Genomic DNA, 24,003 nt, shown 5'->3' with positions numbered 1-24,003 from the left:
AATTTCTATAACTTCTCATTTCTCCCTCTTCCCCTTCTCTTTTCCATTCCCCATTCAACTTCCCTCTCATTCTTTCTCTTCTCCTCACCTGCCCTTCAACTCCCACTGGTTCCCCTCGTCATTCCCTTTTTTCCCATGGTCCATTCTCCTCTCCTACCAGATTCTTCCTTCTTCAGCTCTTTGCCTCTTCCACCTATCATATCTCAGTTTCTCACATCATCCTCCCTCCCCTACCCACCCATATTTTCTCTCACCTGGCTTCATCTGTCACCTTCCATTCACACCCCCCACCCCCACCACCTTCTTATTCTGGCTTCTTCCCCCTTCCTTTCCAGTCCTGATGAAGGTCTTGGCTCGAAACAGCGACTGTTCATTCCTCTCCCCAGATGATGCCTGACCTGTTGAATTCCTCCAGTGTGTTGCTCAAGATTTACAGCGTTGGCAGAATTTCTTGCATTTGTGACCTGGAATGGATCAGCTATGATCACCTTGAACGAAGGGCCAAGTGACCTGCTCCTGCTCCCATTTTCAAGTATCTTTGTACTTCCCCCCCCCACCCCACTTTCTTATTCCAGCTTCCACCCCTCCTTTCCAGTCCTAATGAAGGGTCTCAGCTGAAACATCTACTGTTTATTCCTCTCCACAGATGCTGCCTGACCTGCTGAGTTCCTCCAGCACTCTGTTGACATTGCTCAAGACTGGCAAAGGTCAAAGGTGATGAAGGGTCTTTGACCTGAAGCACTTACTGGTTTCTCTTTCCACAGATGCTGCCTCACTGCATGAGTCTTTCCAACATTTCTGATTTCGTTCAGATTCCAGTATCTGCAGTTTTATTTGTTTTCCAAGTTTAGATGCAGAATTGGTTTCAAGGGAGTCGGAAAGGGAAGGCCTGTGATCAACGCACAGAATATTTCGGCACGGATGAGATGACTCGAAGGGCCTGTTTCTGTGCTGTAGTTTTCTATGACTCCATGAGTAACTAAAACCATAGATCTACATGGAGTCTCCTTGTACAATTATACCTTATTTGTATTAATATTTAATGAGTTTTTTCAAAATAAAGACCAACACTTTGAATCCACTACACTGACCAACTGCTGTTGATATCAACTCGTGAACTTGGCCTCACAATCCCACGCAATGAGCTCCTGATTGCAAATAAACCAGATGAATTTTCAACAACCTATCAAGTACTCTCCCTAGAGAGAGGGGAAATGTGAAAAGCTGTTATACTGCCCTTTCTGCAGAAATACTCCAGCTGCTAATTTATTTTTAAAGGCTTATTTTCCTCCACACAAAAAAAAACAAGTTTTTGAACTGACTTAGGACATAGTGTTTCCAAATTTACAGGATAACATCATGGCATGAAGCAACTGTTTCTACTGAGAAACACACACCAAATGCTGGAGGAACTCAGCAGGCCAAGCAGCATTTACGGAGAGGAATAAAGAGTCAAAGTTTCAGGCCAAGACCTTTCATCTGGGCCTCAACATTTTGTGTGTGTCACTCTGTCTTTCCAGCATCTGCAGAATCACTTGTATTTATGTTTCTATCAGAGGAAGGTCAGTAATTAGGCCTCCCAGGTTAAAGACTCAAAGGAATAATGAGGAGACTATTTCTTTGTAAACATATCAAGTTGTTATGATCTGCAAAGGAGGGTGGAATCAGATTCACCAACAGTTTCAAAAAGTGTTTGTATAAACTCTTTGAAGAGAAAGACATGCAGGACTAAGGGGGAAAGATCGGTGGCCTGTATTAGGACCTGACTTCAGATGTATCTGAAGAGGCTCAAAAAGTTAACTGCTACTGGTTCAAGAAAATAGTTTTGTTGTGATACACGTCAGCTTCTGAGGTTTAGATACTCAAACTCCCGGACAATGGATAGCTGGTGCAGCCCCTTTAAAGACTGAGGACAGTCCTGCTAATTGGCAATCGTGTATTGGGTACCAAGGATTGAGCATTTAACTGAGGTTCGGTGCTCAATCGTAAATCTACTCGTGATTTCATCCAGCGTTTGTTTTGTGCTCAGATTATCGATCCAGTTTGAAACCGTGTCTTGATCTTTAGCTCGGATACTCCAGCATCAGGGTCCAAGCCATCCTCGTCAAGGACTCCTATCACAGTACAATTGAGCCAACATAGACCAGCGGAGTATCAGAGCCTTTCGTCACCTGTGGCCAACCACAGCGAGAAGATTTCAAGACAGAGCGGGGAGATACACGACCTTCAGGTCCCATGTGTCAACTATTGCAGGAGTGAAGCCCAAGTCGCTCAGGTGAGGCTGTCAGTCGCTCTGCAGAGCCAGTCCATCTTCTGACCCTGGAGAAACTTGAGGGTGACCCAGGTTCTTGCCACGGCTTTCTCATCCAGTGCTTATTAGTGTGCGAACTCCAGCCACTCCAATTCCCTTCAGGTGACCTTCATTATCTCTCCTCTGACTGGAAAAGCCCTGGTTTGGGTCACCAGGCATTGGGAATGCAGGTCGGAGAATTGCTTGGATTTGGAGGAATTTATGGCCACCATGAGGAGGGTGTTCCATCACTCCACCGGAGTCAGACAAGTCTCAACAGGGTGGAGGTCAGCAGCTGACTACATAATTGAATTTCAGACATTGGCCTGAGAGAGTGGCTGGAACAAGGAGACCTTGACGATGCTATACCGCCACGGATTCCGAGAGGAACTGAAAGATGCCCTTGCCTTGAGAGAAGCAGTCGAGGTCTTAGAGGCGCTGATCGACCAAGCCATTCATCTAGATAATCGTTCGGTGGAGCATAAGAGGAACTACACCAAGAGATCGAACAGGGTTAGCCTGAGCCCAAACTCAATGCATTGTAGTTCCACCCCCGATCTCAGACCATGATCAGCCCTTCTCCTGCTCAGGATCCTGTCAAGCCCATGCAAATTGGCTGCAAAAAAATCTCTGTTGATGAAAGGGTCCGGTGTCAGAGTTGAGGTTGTTGCCTCTACTGCAGGGAAGCAGGTCACCTGCGGGGTGAATGTCCGAAGCTGGAGGTGTTGGGAGAACTGTTCGGATGGTCTGGTGTCGGGAGGCCTGTGACGGTAGTGGCCAACACCCCAAACCTCACAGATTTTGGTGTCACACTGAGGACAAAGATCTCCTAGGGTATGAACTGACGAGAGGTGAATAGTTTTTTGAGCTCTGGAGCAGGTGAAAATTTGCTGGACTTGGGCTCAGCATACCTCTGGGAGAGTTGAGTCAGTCCTTGCATGCAGCTGTCTTGGGTGGCCACCCGCTAGGTTCTGGGAAGATCCAGCAACAGACTGTGATGTTGCAGGTGAGGATAGGGGATCATGTGAAAGACATTAGCTTCTACATTATTGACTCGCCACTCATACCCCTGATCTTCGGGTATCCTTGGCTGTCTCGGCATAACCTGTCCATAGACTGGAGGGAGGGGAGAATCAGTACTTGGTCCAGACATTGTCAGAGGGTTTGTTTTCAGCCTGACGTTCCAAACTCCAGACTCTCCCCAGACCAGTAGCCAACGAGGGGAAAGACTTCCACTCAGAATAATCTGGAACCTTCAGGAAACCCAGTCCTACCTTCAAGGGAAGATGAGCTGGCTCCAGCCAATAGGTCTGTGTGAGTCCTGACGTAGTCCAGTCAGGGGTGCACTGGAATGAGATCTCTGGTTCAGGAGCAAACCAAGGAAGTGCCCAAGCCAGTTGCCAGGTCCTGCCTAAGGGGAAGGCTCCAAGATGGAGATCCTTGGAACCTAGTCCCAGGAGCACAAGGACCATTTGTTGCACCTCGCTGCCGATGTCTGAGGATACGGACAAGGATATGGACTGTGATTTGGCTTCTGTTTTCACGAAAGACTCTTGTGGACCTATGGGGGAGACTCAGGGTTCTGCTGAATCACTCCCGCTACTGACTAGAGTCTCAGAAATCATCCCCGGAGGAAGGTTTGGGGGTTCACGCAGCACACAAGCCAGTAGAAATCCCTTCCATTTACAAGGACTTTGAAGAGGTTTTCAGCAAGGGAAAGACCTCGACTCTTCCACTGCACCAACCCCACATCTGTGCAATAAATCTACTGACAAATACATGTCCTCCGCGGGGTCAACTATACATGCTCAAAAGCCCAGAGGGAAGTGCTATGGAAGAGTATATTAAGGAGACTCTTGCCCTGGGATTAATTTGGGCCTCCACCTCTCCAGCTGGCACTGCCTTCTTCGTATAGAAGAAGGACGGGAGTCTGCAGCCTGGCATTGATTATAGAAGGTTGAAATGCATAACAGTCAAGAATGGTTACCCCCTTCCACTCATGAACACGGCTTTCGAGATTCTCCAAGGGGCAAGAATCTTCTCAAAGCTGGACTTGCAAAGTGCATACAACCTCGTTCACATAAAGGAGGTGATGGGTAGAAGACTGCATTCAACACGCCAACAGGGCACTGTCAGTACCTGGTCATGTGCTTCAGCCTTGTGGACACGCCAGCAGTTTCCCAGGCCTTTGTAAATGATGTGCCCCGGGACGCTCTTCATTAGTACACTTTCATCGATTTGGATGACATCCTAATTTTCTCAAAGTCCATGGAGGGACACATCCCTCACATCAGAGATATCCTAAAGAGGCTTCTGGATCATGCACTTTACATAAAGCTGGAGAAATCTGAATTTCACATAGCCACTGTTTTTTCCAACCTGAGTGTGGCTCCATCTTCACAGTTACCTACGCTCTGTCCGCCAGAGAAAGCAGGATCTCCCAGTGGCCACACATTTTAATTCCACATCCCATTCCCATTCTGATATGTCTATCCACGGCCTCCTCTACTGTAAAGATGAAGCTACACTCAGGTTGGAGGAACAACATCTTATATTCCGTCTGGGTAGCCTCCAACCTGATGGCATGAACATTGACTTCTCAAACTTCTGCTAATGCCCCACCTCCCCCTCGTACCCCATCCGTTATTTATTTATATACACACATTCTTTCTCTCTCTCTCCTTTTTCTCCCTCTGTCCCTCTCACTATACCCCTTGCCCATCCTCTGGTTTTCCCCTCCCCTCCCCCTTTCCTTTCTCCCTGGGCCTCCTGTCCCATGATCCTCTCATATCCCTTTTGCCAATCAACTGTCCAGCTCTTGGCTCCATCCCTCCCCCTCCAGTCTTCTCTTATCATTTTGGATCTCCCCCTCCCACTTTCAAATCTCTTACTAGCTCTTCTTTCAGTTAGTCCTGACGAAGGGTCTCGGCCCGAAACGTTGACTGTACCTCTTCCTAGAGATGCTGCCTGGCCTGCTGCGTTCACCAGCAACTTTGATGTGTGTTGCTAGGGTTTGGAAAGATATTTTACGATTTCTTGTCTGGTAATGTACTGAAGAAAGCTAAAACATGCAACTCAGTGTCAAATGCACATGTTGGACTGCAAGAAAATGTTGAAAGTTCATAAAAAACTATCAAACAGGCAAACCATATCTCTTGCTTTCCTAGATATACGGTTCAAACTACACAGGGCTAAACTCAGAGAGAGAATGCAAAATGAGGTCAGCAAGTTTCCTTTTGTTTCACCAGCAAATGTTTTCATTAAAAAGGTAAAATATTAATAATTACCTTATTTCTCTTAAATCATCCTTAAAAACCTAAATGAAATGAAATAACATTTGATCAGGAATCATGTTCTCCAAATCAGCATTCTTCACAGGTGAGAAATTTCCAGAAGGACAGAGGGACACGAGTTACACTGGGTTATAAGATGGCAGCACATTTAGTCCCAGCAGCTTCTACAGAGTCAACTAAAGGTGTTACAGTCGTTTTTAAATGTAATTTTTACGATTGCAAGACCCTGCTGGACATTAAGAACTTAAAAGTACTGCAAGTCTACCCATCAGTGAATTATTCATTGGTGGAGAAAGTAAAAGATCTGAACTTGGTGCTAATAGTGCTTCTGCCTGCGCCAGAAAGGGTCGATGCATGAAGGAGATGTGCAGTCTAACAGCGAGTGATCATCTTGGTCGCGGTTCTTGTGATTGCTAGATCCTGTTGAACATCGTCAATGTGAAATGCTGCGAGTCTGATTTATTGCCGGATGGCGGGGAAGCTACGTGGCCTTGATTGTAAAGAGGAGCAGGCCTCAAGCACACTGTTTCCTGTTTACAGTTGCCCAGGAGGGAGGATATCCACTGGAGTGGATATGCTGCACCAGAGGCAGTGTGGCACAGCGTCGGAACTGGGGTCAGTGCTGCCCCCCAGTGTTCGCTTGGCAGAAGAGAAGCTATATTGTGGTTGACTGCAGATTTCTACAACATTCATGGATTCAGGGTCTTGGACTATAATTTTTAGTGTTACTGTACTTCACTGATCTCTTGTATGTGCTTGCTATATTATACGTGTTTCATGTGACTGGCGCTGTGTGTGACTGCTGGTATTCTGTTTTGCACTTGGACCCTGGAGTAACACCATTTCACTTGGCTGTATTCATGGCTATTCATGCATGGTTGAATGACAATTAAACCTGAATTTACAGGGGAAGCTTGGTCAGACTTTGTCTATATTCTCTGGAGCTCAACCACACTGAATAGAGGTTTACAACATCATGAATGGCATCAATAAAATGGATGGTGGCAGGGTAGGGAAGTCCAAAACTTGGTGGCATACGTTTCAGGTGATAGGGAAAAGATTTACGAGGGACCCAAGGTGCAAAGTTTTCAGAGGGTGGTGAGTATATGGAACAAACTGTCAGAGGAAGTGGTTGAGGCACATACCACAGTATTGATTAAGAAGCACTTTGACGGGCAGCACTTAGAGGGATGTGGGTGAAACACAGGAAATTGGGACTAGGTGGGTAGGCACCATGGTTGGCATGGACTCAATGGGCCGAAGGGCCTGTATCCATGCTATGTTGTTCTGGGACTCTCCACATCTGCTTCCTGACCTGTTGAGCATTTCATGGATTTTCTGATTTTATGTATCATATAAACATTGAGACAAATATTTGCAATCACTGGAAAACAGCAAATATCCTTATTAAACCATGGGAATCTCCGGCCCGCACACAATGGAGAGGGAAGAACTCCGGGCCTCTTCAAAGGAGGCACATGGAACCAAATCAGAAATAATGGAAGATTTAGAGAACCTCCCACATTGCCTGCCAATACAGGATATGTTCACATCACAACCAAAGGGGAGACAAGTTATTATTGGGCCCAGGCAGTTTAGAAGGAGATTTATACTTGATTGTTGCAGAACTATACACCAATACACCGACTATTATTTAGTATTTAGTTATTTAGAGATAGAGGTTCCTAAGGTTGTCATAGCTGGGGGTGATAGTTGGTATGAGCTCCCACTATCTATAAATTGCTCCAAATGGCCTGCATCTCTAACAGCCTCTGAAAATCAAGTCCAACTCTTGGCCTTCACGTGTAGCTTAGCTACTAAGTCCAGTGGAACTGTTTCTACTGACAAGAGAAGGGACAAAGGCAGACCACTGGCACCTCAAAACCAGTTGCTTTGGGCAGATGGGGCTCGTCAGCCTTGGACAGTAGCCCGCCTAGGAGCCATGGTCCCTAAGGCAGTTTGATATTGTTTACAGCCTCTGTGACGACACGGGCACCAAGCCGTATCGGCACTTGCCCTTCCCTCGGACTACATCAATGACGTGGAGAGGCGGAACTCGCTGCATGGACAACCGCCAGTTCTTCAAATCTTCCCGCCCAGGCTTGCGCCCTGGAGAGGACATAGTCCACCAGAGGCGCAAACCCATGATCCCCTGGAATCGACGGCTGCCTACTACTATAGAGATACAGGGTAGAACAGGCCCTTCCAACCACGCCATCCAGCAACCCGCCTGTTTAACCCTAGCCTAAATACAGGACAATTTACAATAACCAATTAACCTTCGGACTGTGGGAGGAAACCGGAGCACCTGGGGGAAACCCACACAGTTACGGTGACGTTTAACTACACTCACCTCTTGCTTGAGGGAAGACGGAGGCAGCCGTACAGCTTCTTGTATCAGTGTGTACATGCCTGCCAGGATGTGACTCAGCTGCTCTTCTGAAAGACTCTCCGTCTCGGCAATGGTCCTCACAGACTCTTTGCAATCCTTTCCTTCCAGTGAATTCACGACCGCTGAGAGAAAGGATCATAGTTTTTACAGTAGTTATCATAAATAAAGATAGTTATTTTATAACACAGAGAGTGACTGGTGGTTGGACTTGGGCACAGAATTTGCCATATTCCATGAAGAGGTCCATGAGCCAGTACTCCTTGGCGGATCAGAGGTGGAGAGGGTCAGTAACTTCAAATTCCTCGGCGGTACTATCTCAGAGGACCTGTCTTGGACTATCATATAAATATAGTTGCAAAGGAAGCACGGCAGCACCTCTGCTTTCTCAGGAGTCTGCGTAGATTCTTCGAAAACTTTGGCAAACTTCTATAGATGTGTAATGGAAAGTGTGCATACCTGGCTGCGTTACAGCCTGGCATGGGAACACCAATGCACTTGAGCAGAAAATCCTACAAAAGGTAGTGGATTCAGCCCAGTACATCATTGGTAAAACCCTACCATTGAGCACAGCTACATGAAGTACTGTCGTAGAAAAGCAGCATCCATCATCAAAGTTCTTAACCACCCAGGCCATGCTCTCTTCTCACTGCTGCCATCAGGTAGGAGGTACAGGTGCCTTAGGACTTGTACCACCAGATACAAGAACAGTTGCTACCCCTCAACCATCAGGCTCTTGAACAAATGGGGACATTCTACTTCTGGTGTTCCCACAACCACTGGTCTCACTTTAAGGACTCTTTACCTTGTTATTTCATGTCATTATTTATTTCTATTTATTTATATTTGCACTTGCATAGTCTGTTGTTCATTGATCCTGTATACCGTTACTGTTCTATAGATTTGCTAAGTACGCCCGCAGGAAAAAGAACCTCAGGGTTGTACATGGTGACATGTATGTACTCCTATAATAAATTTTACTTCGACTTTTGAGATGCTTTCCTTGATAAAATCAGCTACGACCGCCTGCTGTCTGGCACGATAGGGAATCTGGAGCTGGCCACATTACATGGTTGGGGAATGTCATTATTGAAAAGAAATAAAGAAAGCAGCAAAACATGTATGATATGACTAAAAATTAACTTTGTCACAGGTACATCAAAGCATACAGTGAAATGCATCAGTTGCATCAATAAACACAACCAACAAGCAACATACACAAAATGCTGGAGGAACTCAGCAGATCATGAAGCAAGAGGGCATGGATCGACACGTCGTAACAGAAGTGGAATTGGAATTAAAACGTTTGGCCACTGGGTCACCATACTTCCCGTGCCAACGCAGCATGATCACAATTTACTAATCTTTATTAACCAGTACGTCTGTGGACTGTGGAGGAAACTGGAGCACCAAGAAGAACCCCACACGGTCACGGGGAGAACGTACAAACTTCTGACAGACAGTGGCAGGAATGAGAGGAAGTCCAGATTTGCAGGAGTTCATGGTGGTAAAAGAACTGTAAGAGGTGCACTCCTGATCTCCCATTCTATCTCACCTTGGCTTTTCTACCTGTACTGCATGCTCTCTGTAACTGTAGCACTATATTCTGATTCTGGCCCACCATTAAACAGAACCACCCTCAGCTTACCTGATAGTGAAAAGCTTGTCCTGGATAGCATTCATACAGATCAAATCATTACACAGATTTTTACTGGTGCAAGTGCGGGGAGGGTCGATGCTTCTGTGTGGGAGGGGGAGGGGGTCTTAGGGGTTCTGACCTTTCTGTCATTCATTCTTTGGAGTCTTTTTCCGATACAGAGTCATAGAGAAGTACAGCGCAGAAACAGGCCCTTCAGCCCATCTACTCCATTCCAAAACCATTTAAACTGCCTAGTCACACCGCCCTGCACCGGGACCATGGCCCTCCATCCCTATACCTATCCAAACTTCTCTTAAACATTGAAATCGAGCTTGCTTGTACCACTTGTGCCAGCACCTCATTCGACACTCAATTCGGCTCATGGATGTCTGCAAGGAGTAAGAATGTTCAGGTTGTATATTGTATACGTTCTCTGATATTAAATTGAAACAGCTGAACTATTTGATTGAGGTAGAATGAGATAAAACAATAACAATGCAGATGCAATTCAGAGAAAGTTCAGGTAGACAATAAAGTGGAAGAATTTAATGGCATAGTTCTTAAGGTCAAGAGTCCATCTTATTATTATTATCCAATCAAGTACTGAAGCATGATTACAATTGGCATAAACATGTACTAGATGGGCCGAAGGGCCTGTTTCTGTACTGTACTTTTCTATGATTCTTTGACACAATGACTCTATGTGCCTGCAACTTAGATTAACTCCTGTATTTCACTGTGGAAGTTATTTAGCTATCTCAGTAAATGTCTGTTTTGGGAGTATCCATTTCAGAAAGTTTCATTAGATATATTTTAGGCTTAATATAAATACCAATATCAAAGCAGCATAAAAATAATGGATCTACTTCAATGCTGACAGAATGAACAGGTGGGATATCGCAAGTTACAAGCTGAGAAAGCTAAAGAAATTTGGCCTGTCCCCTAAAACCCTCACTAATTTTTATAGATGCACCATAGAAAGCATTCTTCTAGGGTGCATCACAACCTGGTATGGAAGTTGTCCTGTCCAAGACCGGAAGAAGCTGCAGAAGATCATGAACACAGCCCAGCACATCACACAAACCAATCTTCCATCCTTGGACTCACTTTACACCGCACACTGTCGAAGCAGTGCTGCCAGGATAATCAAGGACACGACCCACCCAGCCAACACACTTTTCATCCCTCTTCCCTCCGGGAGAAGGCTCAGGAGCTTGAAGACTCGTATGGCCAGATTTGGGAACAGCTTCCTTCCAATTGTGATAAGACTGCTGAACGGATCCTGACCCGGATCTGGGCCGTACCCTCCAAATATCCGGACCCGCCTCTCAGTTTCTTTTTGCACTACCTTACTTTCCCTTTTCTATTTTCTATTTATGATCTATAATTTAAATTTTTAATATTTACTATCAATTTGTACTCCAGGGAGCACGAAGTGCAGAATCAAATATCACTGTGATGATTGTACGCTCTAGTATCAATTGTTTGGCGACAATAAAGTAAAGTATAAAGTTAAACAGATGAGAGGTGGGTTCTTATTTACAGAAGGTGGTGAGTATGTGGGGGCTGGTGGTAGAGGTGGATACATTAAAGGCACTTAAGAAACTCTTAGACAGGCATATGGATGAAAGAAAAATGGTAGACTATATGGGAGGTAAGGGTTAGATTGACCTTTGAGCAGATTAATGGGTTGGCACAACATAGTGGGCCAAAGGGCCTGTACTGTGCTGTAATGTTCTGTGTTCTAATGTAACATTGACACTTACTTTTAAGTATCTTTCTGAAGATTTCCCTGTCTAAATCCTTCAGCTGTTTCACCATCAGCTCCACTTCCAGTGGCGTCCGGGCTCCAAGGAAACGACTCCTGTGCGACATGCTGGAAAAAGCAAAACAAAAGCACACTAAATCAGATCACTGTATAGTAATCTATTTTATTTATTCATTTTTTAAAACTTATTTACAGATATAGTGAGGACAGCCCCTTCCACCCTCTGAGCCATACTGTCCAGTAATCCACCTATTTAACACTAGCCTAATCACAGGGCAATTTACTATGACCAATTAACCAACTAACCGGTACGTCTTTGGTCTGTGGGAGGAAACAAAGCATCCGAAGGAAACACATCTCCTCATGGGAAGGACATACAAACTTCCTACCAACACACATAAAATGCCGGAGGAACTTCCTACCAGTGGCTCTGAACTCTGATGCCCTGAGCTGCAATAGTGACAGGCTAACCAGTACGTTACCATGGTGCCCTTAATCAAAGGACATTGTGATGGGAAGGAGAGTTATATTGGCCATTCAGCTTCCCAAAGTCAAAGTAAGTTTAGTGCCAAAGTTCAATATATATTATCAAAGTTAAATGTTCAAGATAAATTTATTATTAAGGTACGTACTGTATATGTCACCTGTACAACTGAGTTTCAGTTTATTTATTTATTAACAAACTCCACAAAATAGGCCTTTCCAGCCCTTCAAGCCGCACCTGCCCAGCAACCTCCCAATTGAATCTTAGCCTAATCACAAGACAATTTACAAGGTTCAATTAACCCACCTACTGGTACATCTTTCAACTGTGGGAGGAAACTGGAGCGCCTGGAGGAAACCCAGGCGGTCACAGGGAGAACGTACAGACTCCTAATGGCAGCGGTGGGAATTGAACACACAAACATCGAGAAAATGCAGTGAAACGTGTGATTTGCATCAATGACCAACACAGTTCAAGGATGTGCTGGGGGTAGCCCGCAAATATCACCACACTTCCAGCACTGACATAGCATGTCCACAACTTACTAACCCTAACCTGTATGTCTTTGGAATGTGGGAGGAAACCGGAGCACCCGGACACCTGTGCAGTTACTTGGAGAATATATACACTCCTCCCAGACAGTGGCAGGAATTGAACGCTGATTGCTGGTACTGTAAAGCATTACAGTAGCTGCCATACTACCGTGCTGTCCTAATCTGCACCAACACCATTTGACACAGCGCTTAAATGTGTCTATCAAACCAAAATCTATCGACCTTTGATCATCTTAAAGTTCTCAAAAAGATGACCACTGTGCCATTCACCTTCACGAGGAACAACCAAATTTATCTTTATTATTTAATACTTCTAACTTTACCTGCTTCCAAACAGATTCTTCATTCAACTTGATTCAAATTTGTGTTAAAAGCCTTTTTCAACAAAGTACTATTTTACTTTAAGTGTTTGGTTTTTACAGCAATTCTACATTCTGACAAGTTAGTGAATTAATTGGGTGCTCGCTGCACCAGAAGGGCCTGTTACCATGCTGTATCTCTAAGTAAGATTTAAAAATGGAAACAAAGTTTGTATTAGTGAGGCTGTACATAATCAATCAACACAGCTGTTCAATTGTCCTTGACTATCCAACAATGCTAAGTCTTCAGTAACACAAGAAATTCTGCTGATTGGAATAACACAGACTCAAAAATATTCACGTAGTTGATCATATGATGGTTCTAAGGGCTAAGGCATCGTAAGAATACTTTAACAATTTTCATCATTATGTCCCGTGTCCTATGACGTAGGCAATCATGGTCTAAGACCATGATTGTTCTTGGCAAAGATTTCTACAGAAGTGATTTGCCATTGCTTCCTTCTGGGCAGTGCCTTTACAAGATGGGTGACCCCAGCCGTTATCAATACTCTTCAGCGATTGCCTGCATGGTGTCAGTGGTCGCATAACCAGGCCTTGTGATACACCTTAGCTGCTCATATGACCATCCACCACCTGCTCTCATGGCTTCATGTGACCCTGATTGGGGGGGGGGGGCTTAAGTAGGTGCAACACTTTGCCCAAGGGTGACCTGCAGGCTAGCGGAGGGAAGCAGTGTCTTACGCCTCCTTACGTAAAGACATATCTCCACCCCACCACCCAGTTATAACAATACATTACAGAAAAATCCATGCTGAGTCACTTAGAAAGAAATATGACTTGCATGAATCTCAGAAGATGGAATTACAGCCAAAGATTTTCTTGCTCTCCCACTGTTTTTGTTACTTGCTCTGAGTTAGTGGGTGTCTCTGGCAAACTGGTGTTTACTATCTATCGGCAGTTACCCCCAGGGTGGGACTAAGCCTTCTTCTTAACTTGGTTCCAGAAAGCTGTTGACAGGGAAGTTCCACCAGACTGACTCGGGAACAATGATGGACAGGAGATGGACCCAGGATACGCCCTCTTCTTATTGCTACCATCAGGAAGGAGGTATAGAAGTCTGAAGGCACACACTCAGTGATTCAGGAACAGCTTCTTCCCCTCTGCCATCCGATTTCTGAATGGACACTGTACCCATGAACATTACCTCAATACCTTTTTATTTCTGTTTTTGTACTACTTATCTAATTTAACTATTTAATATATATGCCTATTGTAATTAACAGGTTTTTTTTCTATATCATGTATTGTATTGTACTGGTGCCACAAAGTTAACAAATTTCACGACATATGCCGGTGATATTAAATCTGATTCTGACGCTGAGATGTCCAAGTCAGCGCTGTGCACGAACGTCTGACGGACACGGGATGAAGATGCTGGACAGGGCGACACAGTAGCCTAGCGATTCACACATTCTCTTTACAGCAGGGTTTCTCAAACAGGGTTCTGTGAGAGTTCGCCAGAGGTTCCGCGAGAGATTGTGATTAAAAAAAAACATTGTTCTTTGAACTTCACACAAAGCGCGATGCTACCACCGCAATGATGGGCAGTGACCGAGCAGACCCGTTAGCAATCTCATTAGAGGTCTCTCAGCCCAGTATGGCAGTGTTTATTGGCTTCGGTCCATTCTCAGTTCTTGACGTGAGATGGGGGAGCTGTTCATAATTAGTGAGCGCTGCGTTGCACGGAGGGGAGGACAGTAGGCTGATGAGGAGCATCAAGAGCATTTTCCAAACATTGAATGGACTCGCCCATCTTGGGCCTCGCCCTCCTGAATTACCTCCAACTTCCCTTTACGTGCTGCTGATTGACTTCTGGGTGTGAACAATCTCTACTGATATGGTAGAAAATTGGAGGGAAATTTTCATTCTAAAGAAGGACTTTTGACATGCTGTGATTCAATTGCTAGCCTGCCGCTTTGCTGTTGTTGTAAATGTTGCAAAAGGTGGATTGTGTAGGTTAGAAGTGAACTGTATTGTGAAATTTTAGTGCTTTTTGTGATTTCTTGTTTCGTTATTTATTATGCCATTCTTATTATACAACAACAGACACACACAAAAAAAAGCCCACTTTTACATTGAAAGCTAGTTATCAATAGGTTTTACATGGACTGGTGATCTAAGTCGTCCGATTCCATTGTGCCTAGTCTGTGGCAAACAACTTACAAATGCAGAAATGGCTCCAGCAAAATTGAAAAGACACTTAACTACAGATCACGGCCATTTGACATGTAAAAGCGCTGACTATTTTCAACAACTATTGGAATCGCAATACAAACAGAGGAAAGCTTTTGTTAATAAACTCACAGTTAGTAAAAAGATTCAGGAAGCAAGCTACTTAGTAGCAGAACTTATTACCCAGAAAAGAAAAAGTCACACACTTGGTGAGAACCGTATAAGGCCAATGTGTATAATTATAGTGGGGAGAAAAGCTAGGATAAGATGCAATATGAGAAATTGAAAAGGTTTCACTCTCAAACAGTATAAGTTGATATATTGATGACATGTCACATGATGCTGAAGAGGTTTTGTGTGATAAACTGAAAAACAACACCTCTATCCAGGTTGATGAGTCTACACATTTCACCAATAAATGCATTTGTAAGATTTGTAAATGATAGTGAAATTCAAGAAAACTTTTTCTGTTGCAAAAGCTACCCAACACAAGCAAAGCCCAAGATATCATGGGTGATATTAACTTCCCTAATATTGATTGGCACCTGATTAGGTCCAATGGTTCAGACGGGGCAGAGTTTGTTAAGTGTGTCCAGGACGGATTCCTGTCACAGTCTGTTGACAGGCCGACTAGGGGGAATGCCATACTAGATCTAATATTAGGTAATGAACCGGGTCTGGTCACAGATCTCTCAGTGGGTGAGCATCTGGGGGACAGTAACCACCACTCCCTGGCCTTCAGTATGATCATGGAAAAGGATAGAATCAGAGAGGACAGGAAAATTTTTAATTGGGGAAGAGTAAATTATGAGGCTATAACGCTAGAACTTGCGGGTGCGAATTGGGATGATGTTTTTGCAGGGAAATGTACTATGGACATGTGGTTGATGTTTAGGAATCTCTTGCAGGGTGTTAGGGATAAATTTGCCCCGGTGAGGAAGGTAAAGAATGGTAGGGTGAAGGAACCATGGGTGACAAGTGAGGTGGAAAATCTAGTCAGGTGGAAGAAAGCAGCATACATGAGAATTAGGAAGCATGGATCAGATGGGTCTATTAAGGACTATAGGGAAGCAAGAAAGGAGCTTAAGAAGGGGCTGAGGAGAGCAAGAAGGGGGCTTGAGAAGGCCTTGGCGAGTAGGGTAAAGGAAAACCCCAAGGCATTCTTCGATTATGTGAAGAACAAAAGGATGACAGGAGTGAAGGTAGGACCGATTAGAGATAAAGGTGGGAAGATGTGCCTGGAGGCTGTGGAAGTGAGCGAGGTCCTCAATGAATACTTCTCTTCGGTATTCACCAATGACAGGGAACTTGATGACGGTGAGGACAATATGAGTGAGGTTGATGTTCTGGAGCATGTTGATATTAAGGGAGAGGAGGCATTGGAATTGTTAAAATACATTAGGACGGTTAAGTCCCCATGGCCTGACGGAATATTCCTCAGGCTGCTCCACGAGGTGAGGGAAGAGATTGCTGAGCCTCTGCTAGGATCTTTATGTCCTCGTTGTCCACGGGAATGGTACCGGAGGACTGGAGGGAGGAGAATGTTGTCCCCTTATTCAAAAAGGGAGCAGGGATAGTCCGGGTAATTATAGACCAATGAGCCTTACGTCTGTGGTGGGAAAGCTGTTGGAAAAGATTCTTAGAGATAGGATCTATGTGCAATTAGAGAATCATGGTCTGATCAGGGACAGTCAGCATGGCTTTGTGATGGGCAGATCGTGTCTAACAAGCCTGATAGAGTTCTTTCAGGAGGTGACCGGGCATATAGATGAGGGTAGTGCAGTGGATATGATCTACATGAATTTTAGTAAGGCATTTGACAAGGTTCCACACGGTAGGCTTATTCAGAAAGTCAGAAGGCATGGGATCCAGGGAAGTTTGGCCAGGTGGATTCTGAATTGGCTTACCTGCAGAAAGCAGAGGGTCATGGTGGAGGGAGTACATTCGGATTGGAGGGTTGTGACTAGTGGTGTCCCACAAGGATCGGTTCTGAGACCTCTACTTTTCGTGATTTTTATTAACGACCTGGATGTGGGGGTAGAAGGGTGGGTTGGCAAGTTTGCAGACGACACAAAGGTTGGTGGTGTTATGGATAGTGTAGAGGATTGTCGAAGATTGCAGAGAGACATTGAGAGGATGCAGAAGTGGGCTGAGAAGTGGCAGATGGAGTTCAACCCGGAGAAGTGTGAGGTGGTGCACTTTGGAAGGACAAACTCCAAGGCAGAGTACAAAGTAAATGGCAGGATACTTGGTAGTATGGAGGAGCAGAGGGATCTCGGGGTACATGTCCACAGATCCCTGAAAGTTGCCTCACAGGTAGATAGGGTAATTAAGAAAGCTTATGGGGTGTTAGCTTTCATAAGTCGAGGGATAGAGTTTAAGAGTCGCGAGGCAATGATGCAGCTCTATAAAACTCTGGTTAGGCCATACTTGGAGTACTGTGTCCAGTTCTGGTTGCCTCACTATAGGAAGGATGTGGAAGCATTGGAAAGGGTACAGAGGAAATTTACCAGGATGCTGCCTGGTTTAGAGAGTATGGATTATGATCAGAGATTAAGGGAGCTAGGGCTTTACTCTTTGGAGAGAAGGAGGATGAGAGGAGACATGGTAGAGGTATACAAGATATTAAGAAGAATAGATAGAGTGGATAGCCAGCGCCTCTTCCCCAGGGCACCACTGCTCAATACAAGGGGACATGGCTTTAAGTTAAGGGGTGGGAAGTTCAAGGAGGATATGAGAGGAAGGTTTTTTTTACTCAGAGAGTGGTTGGTGCGTGGAATGCACTGCCTGATGCAGTGGTGGAGGCAGATACACTGGTGAAATTTAAGAGACTACTAGACAGGTATATGGAGGAATTTAAGGTGGGGGGTTGTATGGGAGGCAGGGTTTAAGGGTCAGCACAACATTGTGGGCCAAAGGGCCTGTATTGTACTGTACTATTCTATGTTCTATATATTTAATGTTTGGTCTTCATATCTGGAAATACAGATCTGTCTTGGAGGAACTGTGTTGGCATCTGTACTGACGGTGCTCCATCACTAGTTGGCTCCATGAGAGGTTTTGTTTCTCTTGTAAAAAAAATCCTGACATTGTCACAACACACTGCATCAACAGTGCAAATTAATTTTCATGTTGTAAATAGCATTAATTTAAATAAATTTACAACCTAATTAAATCTACCAAGCCTACCTTTAGAAAAATTAAATCTCATTTTGGCTGAAGCCAATTACTTAACAGAAATTTGTTATGTTTGTCTTATTAGTCTTTAAAATTTACGAAAGGGAAAGAAAAATTAATTTCAAGAAAGGTAAGCTAAATTTAACTACCTGTTTTTTTCATGAAAGGTTGGCTACAAATTCATTTTCTACTTCAAGCATTGACAATTATTTTCGATTATTATATCTACAATTTACTGATCACGCTAACGTACCATTAGCTGCAGATAAAATCATTTTTAAGCAGGGGTTCCATTAGACCTGAAAATTATTTCAAGGGGTCTTCCAGGGCAAAAGGATTGAGAAAGGCTGCTTTACAGCAACAGATGTAATATCTGGGTTTGATTCCTGCTGCTTTCTGTCAGGAGTTTATACATTCTCCCTGTGACCACGTGGGTTCCCTCTGTTTGCTCCTTTCCTCCCACATTCGTATGAATTCGGGTTAGTAAGCTGTGAACCTGCTACATTGGTGCTGGAAGCATGGCGACATTTGCTGGTTGCCCCAGTACATCCTTGCTGATTTGATATGATGCAAAATCACACATTTCACTATATAGACAATAGACAACAGACAATAGGTGCAGGAGTAGGCCATTAGCCCTTCGAGCCAGCACCGCCATTCACTGTGATCATGGCTGATCATCCACAATCAGTACCCCGATCCTGCCTTCTCCCCATATCCCTTGACTCCGCTGTCATTAAGAGCTCTATCTAACTCTTTCTTGAAAGCATCCAGAGAATTGGCCTCCACTGCCTTCTGAAGCAAAGCATTCCACAGATCCACAACTCTCCGGGTGAAAAAGTTTTTCCTCAACTCCATTCTAAATGGCCTACCCCTTATTCTCAAATTGTGGCCTCTGGTTCTGGACTCCCCCAACATCGGGAACATGTTTCCTGCCTCTAGCATGTCCAATCCCATTACAGGCCAAATCCAGGCAGTGGGGCAGAGTCATCAGAAAACTTCTGAAGATGACAAGACTCTGTGCAGTAGTTGAAGTCCGAGATGTAAATGGTGAAGAGAAAGGCAGACAAGACAGTCCCCTGTGGAGCCCCAGTGCTGCTGATCACTCTGTCGGACACACAGAGTTGCAAGCACACGTACTGTGAACTGGAGTCTCGAAGGTGCGGCGAGGTTGCGGCATTGCGGGCACAGGCCAGATCGAGGCGGCGGGGCCTGGACCCGAGAATGAGGAACGAACTAATGATTGGCCGCTGCTGGAGTGGAAATGGAGCTGAACCAAAGTGGCAGGGCCCAGACTGAGAGCAAGGGACCAGCTGATATTTGGGCACTGGGCCAGATGGAAAACGCCAGCTGTGGGCCGAGCCAGGGCAATGGGGCCAGCCCAAGAGCAAGGAATGAGCCGATGTTCGGCCTTTGCTGGAGCAAATGCGGCCAAGTCGAAGCTGCAGTAACAAGGTCAAAGTGCAAGGAAGGATGTTTGAACAAATTAAGTGCTGAGCCAGATTGAAAAGATCAGTGTGAACTTTAATTCTGAGTGTTACTTGTTTACTTTTTATTGTTTGCAAGATTTATTCTTTTTCTCACACAATGGGTGTTTGACGGTCTCTTTTGGGTTTCTTTGTCTTGTGGCTGCTTATAAGAAGACTAATCACAAGGTTGTACATGGTATGCATACTTTGATAATGAATGTACTTTGAACTTTGAGAATTACAAGAAAGACTTCAGATGCTGGAATTCTGGAACAACATACACAAAATGCAGGTAGACTGGGAAAATCAGGTCGGTGGAAGATTCCAGGAGGGGGAATTTCCAGAGTGTCAACCAGATGGCTTTTTAGAGCAGTTCGTGCTGGGCCCACAAGAGGATCAGCTATCCTGGATTGGGTGTTGTGCAATGAACCAGAATTTATTAGACCTGAAGGTAAAAGAATCCTTGGGGGCCAGTGATCATAACAGGATCGAATTCACCTTGAAGTTTGAGAAGGAGTATATAAAGTCAGATTTTAAAGTATTACAGTGGAGTAAATGGAATTACAATGGCATGAGAAAGTAGCTGGCCAGAATTGTTTGGAAAAGAACACTGGCAGGGGTGACGGCAGAGCACTTATGGCTGCAATTTCTGGAAGCAATTTGGAATGCACAGGATATATACATCTCAAAGAGGAAGAAGTACTCTAAAGAAAAGATGACACAATCATAGCTAACAAGTCAAAGCCAGCATAAAAGCCAAAAAGAGGGTATATAATAGAGCAAAGATTAGTGGGAAGTTAAAGGATTGGGAAGCTTTTAAAAACCAACAGAAGGCAACCCAACAAGTCATTACGAAGGTAAAGATGGAATACAAAAGTAAGCTAGCCAATAATATTAAGGAGGATACCAAAAGTTTCTTCTGATACATAAGTGTAAAAGAGTGGCGAGAGTGGATATCGGACCGCTGGAAAACGATGCTGAAGTGGAAGTCATGGGGGACAACGAAATGGTGGCTGAACTGAATACGTACTTTACATCAGTCTTCACTGTGGAAGACACTAGCAGTGTGGTGGAAGTTCCAGGTGTCAGGAGTCATGAAAAGTGTGAAGTTACCATTATTAGAGAGAAAGATCTGAGAAAATTAAAAATCTGAAAGTAGATAAGTCTCCTGTACCAGATAGTGTACACCCCAAGGTTCTGAAAGAGGTGGCTGAAGAGATTGCGGAGGCATTAATAATGATCTTTCAAGAATCACTAGATTCTCGAATGGTCCTGGAAGGCTGCAAAATTGCAAATGTCACACTACTCTTCAAAAAGAGAGAGGCAGAAGAAAGGAAAATCAGTGTTATAATACTTGGGTTTTCAGAAGGCTTTTGGCACTGCTTCAGAAGCTATGAGCCCATGGTATTACAGGAAATATTCTAGCATGGATGGCTGCCAGTGTTCCACAGGGGTTTGTGTTGGGACCAATTTACATGATGTGTCAACGATTTGGATAATGTAATTGATGGCTTTGTTGCAAAATTTGCAGGTGATATGAAGATAGGTGAAGGGGCAGATAGTTTTGAGAAAGTAGAGAGGCAACAGAAGGACTTAGATTAGGAGAATGAGCAAAGAAATAGCAGATTTCCAGCATCTGCGGACTTCCTTGTGTTTGAAACAGAATACAGTGTTGGGAAGTGTATAGTCATGCACTTTGGTAGAATGATAAGGTTGACTATTTTATAAGTGGAAAGAAAATGCAAAAAACTGAAATGAAAAGGAACTTGGAAGTACTTGTGAACGATTCCCTAAAGGTTAATTTGAAGGTTGAGTCTGTGGTGAGGAAGGCAAATGTAACATTAGCATTGATTTCAAGAGGACTAGAATATAAAAGCAAGAATGTAATGTTGAGACTTTAAAAAAGCACTAGCAAGGCCTCACGCGGAGTATTGTGAGCAGTTTTGGGTGCCTGTCTTAGAAAGGACATGCTGAAACTGAAGAGGGTTCAAAGGAGGTTCAAGAAAATGATTCCAGGATTGACTGGGTTGTCATTGAAGATCATTTGATTACTCTGGGCCTGTATTCACTAGAATTTAAAAGAATGAGGTGAGACCTCATTGAAACCTATGCAATGGTGAACGGCCTTGATAGAATGGAAGTGGAGAGGATATTTCCTGTGGTGGGAGAGTCAAGACCAGAGGACACAACCTCAGAATAGAGGGGTGTCCCTTTAGAACGCAGAATAGGAGGAATTTCTTTGGCCAGAGTGGTGAAACTGTGGAATTCTTTGCCACAAAGCAGCTGTACAGGACATGTCTTTACGTATATTTAGGCAGAGGTTGCTAGATTCTTGATTGGTCAGGGCATGAAGGGATATTGGGGAGAAGGCAGCAGATTGGGGCTGAGAGCAAATTTGGATCAGCAATGATGAAATGGCAGAGCAGACTCGATGGACCAAATGGCCTAATTCTGCTCCTATGGTCTTATAAGTTATGCTGCCTGATCCGCTGAGTTCTTCCAGTATTTAGTGGGAGAAACAACTAACATTCAGAAGGTGGGCAGCGATGATCGCATTGAAGGGCAGAACAGGTTGCAGTAACTGACAGGTTTACTGATTGCATGAAGCCCTTTGAGGTCTATCACAGTAATGATGAAAGTTCACCTCATCTACAAAGGAGGCAGTTTGACGGAAGTCGTAATTTACAGCACATTCACTATCCTCCTCGCAATAGCGATGGAAAACAGCTGTCACTTTGCACACAGCAAGATCCCAGGAGAACGAGAAGCTGTCAGAGCGGCCCCTCGGCCTGGGGTTGTGCTCCATCCACGCCTCACGCACCCGTCCTCGGGGAGCTGGACTACATCCTGCCCGCCCACAACCTCGCAACTCAACGGTAAATCACGGGACTCCCTCGCCTACCTGTTCCTTCTCCACAATCCCGCACGAACAGCACCACTTCCGCCCCTCAACCGGTCCCAACTTCCGTCCTGCCCAAGATGCATTTCCGCCACGCAATCTGTTCCATTTCCGCCCTGATGTCAAACTCACTTCCGCCCCTCTCTTGCGTAATTTCCACCCTTTTCTAACTGGTTGGTAGCGTTCCTGCTGGGAATGTTTAATGCAATTCTGTATATTTTAGTTGTAAAATAGCGGGTTGAAGGGGTTGCTGGTTAAATGTGTATTCTTTCTGTCAAATATTTTCTGCATAAAACATTTCATTTGGCAGTTCTGATTGAAATATGGTGGATTCCGGTTATTTAGGCCATCTGTTAATCAGACAGCTGCTTATTTGGGACAACTCCTAAAGGACAAAAACTGATTGAGAAAATAGCCAGGAATCCTGTTGTTTATGCCACTTAATTGTGGCAGGGTATCCAAACAGGATCTAAATGGCGTCAGTCACATGCACTTGTGTGATCATTAGGTACTAGACCTTAGACTCTAGAGCAAACAGTTTTTAAATAGTTTCTGTTCAAAAAGCAGTGATTTTTGCCATTGATGGTTGGTGAGAAATAAGCAGTAAGACAGTTCAGAACTGTTTTGCTCACTGTGGCTTGGAGATGCCAGAAATGGCCTCCGTCTGGCAGAACTTGGCCTCACTCTTAATAATTTCTCATTCAGCTCTTCCCACTTCCTTCAAACAAAAGTGCCATGGGCACTTGCCTGGGTCCCAGCTATATAGGCACCCGTTAGTCTCATGAGACCATGGTTTCCAGGGCACGGGCCTGGGCAAGGTTGTATGGAAGACCAGCAGTTGCCCATGCTGCGAGTCTCCCCTCTCCATGCTACCGATGTTGTCCAAGGGAAGGGCATTAGGACCCATACAGCTTGGCACCAGTGTCGTCACAGAGCAATATGTGGTTAAGTGCCTTGCTCAAGGACACAACACGCTGCCTCAGTCAAGGCTCAAACTAAAGACCTTCAGATCACTGGACGAACACCTTAACCACTTGGCCACGCGCCAACACTATGCCTGCCTTTCTGCCAGCTACATGGAGCAGTCTGTTCCAAGCCTACCCTGGTATCACTCCCCAACTTTTCCTACACTATATTGACGACTACATTGGTGCTGCCCCAAAAGTAGTCAGCACTATCATAGATCCCACCCACCCCGGACATTCCCTCTTCTCCCTCTTCCCATCATGTAGGGAATACAAAAGCCTGAAAGCATATACCACCAGGCTCAAGGACAGTTTGCACCCTACTGTTGTAACCCTACTGAACAGCCACCTGGTACGATAGGATTGGCTCTTGGACTCTCAGTTTTTGTTGTTATGGTCTCGCAGCTTGTTGTCTGCCTGCACAGTAACTGGAACACTTTATTCTGCATGTTATTGTTTTCCCTTGTTGTGTCCTTGAGCAAGGCACTTAATCACACATTGCTCTGCGACGACACCGGTGCCAG

At 44.6% G+C, this 24,003-nt stretch overlaps 1 protein-coding gene across 1 annotated transcript in view; it reads right to left on the bottom strand.

Annotated features, from left to right (window-relative positions):
• The window catches only part of commd5 (COMM domain containing 5), a 60,628-nt gene extending 38,051 nt beyond the window's left edge, over positions 1 to 22,577 (bottom strand). The window contains exons 1-4 of the mRNA XM_063061461.1: positions 22,518 to 22,577; positions 11,378 to 11,487; positions 7,937 to 8,097; positions 5,578 to 5,606 (exon numbers count right to left, since the gene is read on the bottom strand). Of these exons, the coding sequence (XP_062917531.1) occupies positions 5,578 to 5,606; positions 7,937 to 8,097; positions 11,378 to 11,486 (299 nt within the window). The 5' untranslated portion in view covers position 11,487; positions 22,518 to 22,577. The remainder of the gene's footprint in view (positions 1 to 5,577; positions 5,607 to 7,936; positions 8,098 to 11,377; positions 11,488 to 22,517) is intronic.
• Positions 22,578 to 24,003: the final 1,426 nt, after the last annotated feature.

This window comes from Mobula hypostoma, chromosome 10 (genome assembly GCF_963921235.1).
Source record: "Mobula hypostoma chromosome 10, sMobHyp1.1, whole genome shotgun sequence".
NCBI classification, from domain to species: Eukaryota; Metazoa; Chordata; class Chondrichthyes; order Myliobatiformes; family Myliobatidae; genus Mobula; species Mobula hypostoma.
This window is presented reverse-complemented; position numbering and strand designations above follow the sequence as displayed.